The sequence below is a fragment of the Dermacentor variabilis genome, chromosome 5 (assembly GCF_050947875.1).
Source record: "Dermacentor variabilis isolate Ectoservices chromosome 5, ASM5094787v1, whole genome shotgun sequence".
Taxonomy (NCBI): Eukaryota; Metazoa; Arthropoda; class Arachnida; order Ixodida; family Ixodidae; genus Dermacentor; species Dermacentor variabilis.
In genome coordinates, this window is record NC_134572.1 from 27,468,990 (window position 1) to 27,471,056 (window position 2,067).

The following is a 2,067-nucleotide window of genomic DNA, read 5'->3' on the forward strand; positions in this document are numbered from 1 at the left end:
CTCTGGCGCTAGAACACTTCCCCACAAGCGGTCCGCTGGTGTTCCAGTGCACGCGGCTATACAAAATGCGCGGACGATGACGCAAAACATAACATTCGAGTTCTAGTTAACAATCAACTGCATTGAACACTTAAACGCAAAGCATCAAGTACATTTTTTTGTTTTAGTCAGGGGGAATCGACTTTTGCTTTCAATTTACGCATGTGTTCATTCGCTTGATTTATCGCAGATTGATCGCTGAAGCGTTCTTGTCCGTTTCCTGTCACTGTTTTTGTGTCGCCTCTCTTGCTGAAACCTGCCTGTGAGACTGTTAACTCTGAGAATTAGTGATCGCGAATTGAGGACTAATAACGTCATAACACGAGCGCTTTATAGCGATGTTGATGGATAGAGTTGAAATACTGAATAAGGGCGCCTTATTTGCCGTGAAGCGCCGTAAAAAGCCACGTTGTACGCATTGTGATAATTTTTCATCGCCCATATTTCTGTTCAAATTTGTCATCTTCGGCTGGGATCATGCAACGGCTCTATGACAGTTCTATTCCTTTGCGCGCTTCATCAATGCTAAGATCGGTGCTCCACCCGCGTTATCAGCTGGACCGACGGGCCATGAACGGCGGATGATAGGAATAGCCCAGAATCGAACGGAACGAAACGTTATATTATCAGACATTGGCCTTGTCAACTGTGGCCATGATCAATTGAATTTCTCAGAATGACTTGACAGGAATACACGTTTTATTACTTATTTCGCTTTCAATTTGAGCGGTTTGATTGTCTTCGCCAACGGGATCATTGCTATATGTTGAAATATTTCTTACCCCCGCCTATTTTCTACACCTCGGCGATTCAGCGACGGCCATGAACACTTCGAAAACGGGAATGCAGTGCTCGAAGACGATAAAGCAGTCCCCTTGCGGCGCTATCAGTTTCTCTATGTTCTTCAGAGCCCGAGCCCTGTCCCTGTCCCAGTGCAGCAAGTGGAATGAGTAGACACGCATGAAATGACCATGTTGTCTCACGAACTTGTCCACGTCACTATTGACGATGTCGAGGTGCAGGTACTCAATCATATCGTGGCCATGTCTCAACCTCGCATGTTCCAGCATCGCAGATGACTTGTCCACTCCCACGAGTTTCTGACATTTAGACAGGGAGCATGGAAGTAGGTATTTTAAGGTGAAACTTCCTTCTCCACAGCCTACGTCGATGAATTTGGCTTCCGATAGTTCGCTGACACAGGCATCCGCACCAACTTCTGTTGGAGCGAACGCGTTCTGGAAGCAGTCGAGAATTCGAACAGTGCACTGGCCGTACTCTTCCAACGTGGTGCTGAAAACTACTGGGGACTCCACATCTACGAAAGAGCAGCTGCTGGTGTTTTTTGAGTTCCGAGTTGTGCCCATTATGGCGGCCAGAGGAGATTTGTAGTGAACAAATAAACTAGAAACCTGCCACAAAAAGAATAAAAAAAGAGCATGGCCAAGTCAGATGTGTATGACCCCCAATAAAACAGCATCTGTTTTAGGACAATAGAAGAAACACCTCTAAGGCACAACAGCATGAGCGACAAAAAAATAAAAAAAGAGAAGAATGAATACCAGGTACACAGGCTTCTTGAACGTTTCAAAAGCACATGGAGCGTATAAATGGTCACAAATCACTTTGATAGCGGCTTTCACTGCGTGTAGTGTTGTAAGTAACGGTTGACAGATAACAGTTTCATAACATGACGTTCATTTTTCTCATTCCTTAATAGCGCTAGTTTTGATTGGGCGTCTATACTAAGCATGATCTTGAGTTTTATATACAAAATAAGTTAGATATAGTTGACAGCTTTATGAGAACCTTCACGAGACTGCTTTTCACCAAAACAACGTACATCTGTAGCAGTCAGTTACAAAACAGTACAGTCAGTATACAAAACAGCTTTGGTGAAACGCTTAGCAAAGTGACGAGCTACACACGTGCACGGCGAATGCAATAGTAGTAGTAATGAAGGAATAAAACATTACGAATCACCTGGGAGTGATGAAGTGCAGCGCATGCTATCCCTCAAACATGGTC

The 2,067-nt window shown here is 44.4% G+C and overlaps 1 protein-coding gene across 1 annotated transcript; it reads right to left on the minus strand.

The window, feature by feature from the left end:
* Window positions 1-827: 827 nt before the first annotated feature.
* On the minus strand, window positions 828-1,406 carry LOC142583466 (juvenile hormone acid O-methyltransferase-like). Its single transcript, XM_075693953.1, has one exon. It carries the CDS (start codon window positions 1,404-1,406, stop codon window positions 828-830), a length of 579 nt encoding a protein of 192 aa, XP_075550068.1.
* Between the last annotated feature and the right edge of the window lie 661 nt (window positions 1,407-2,067).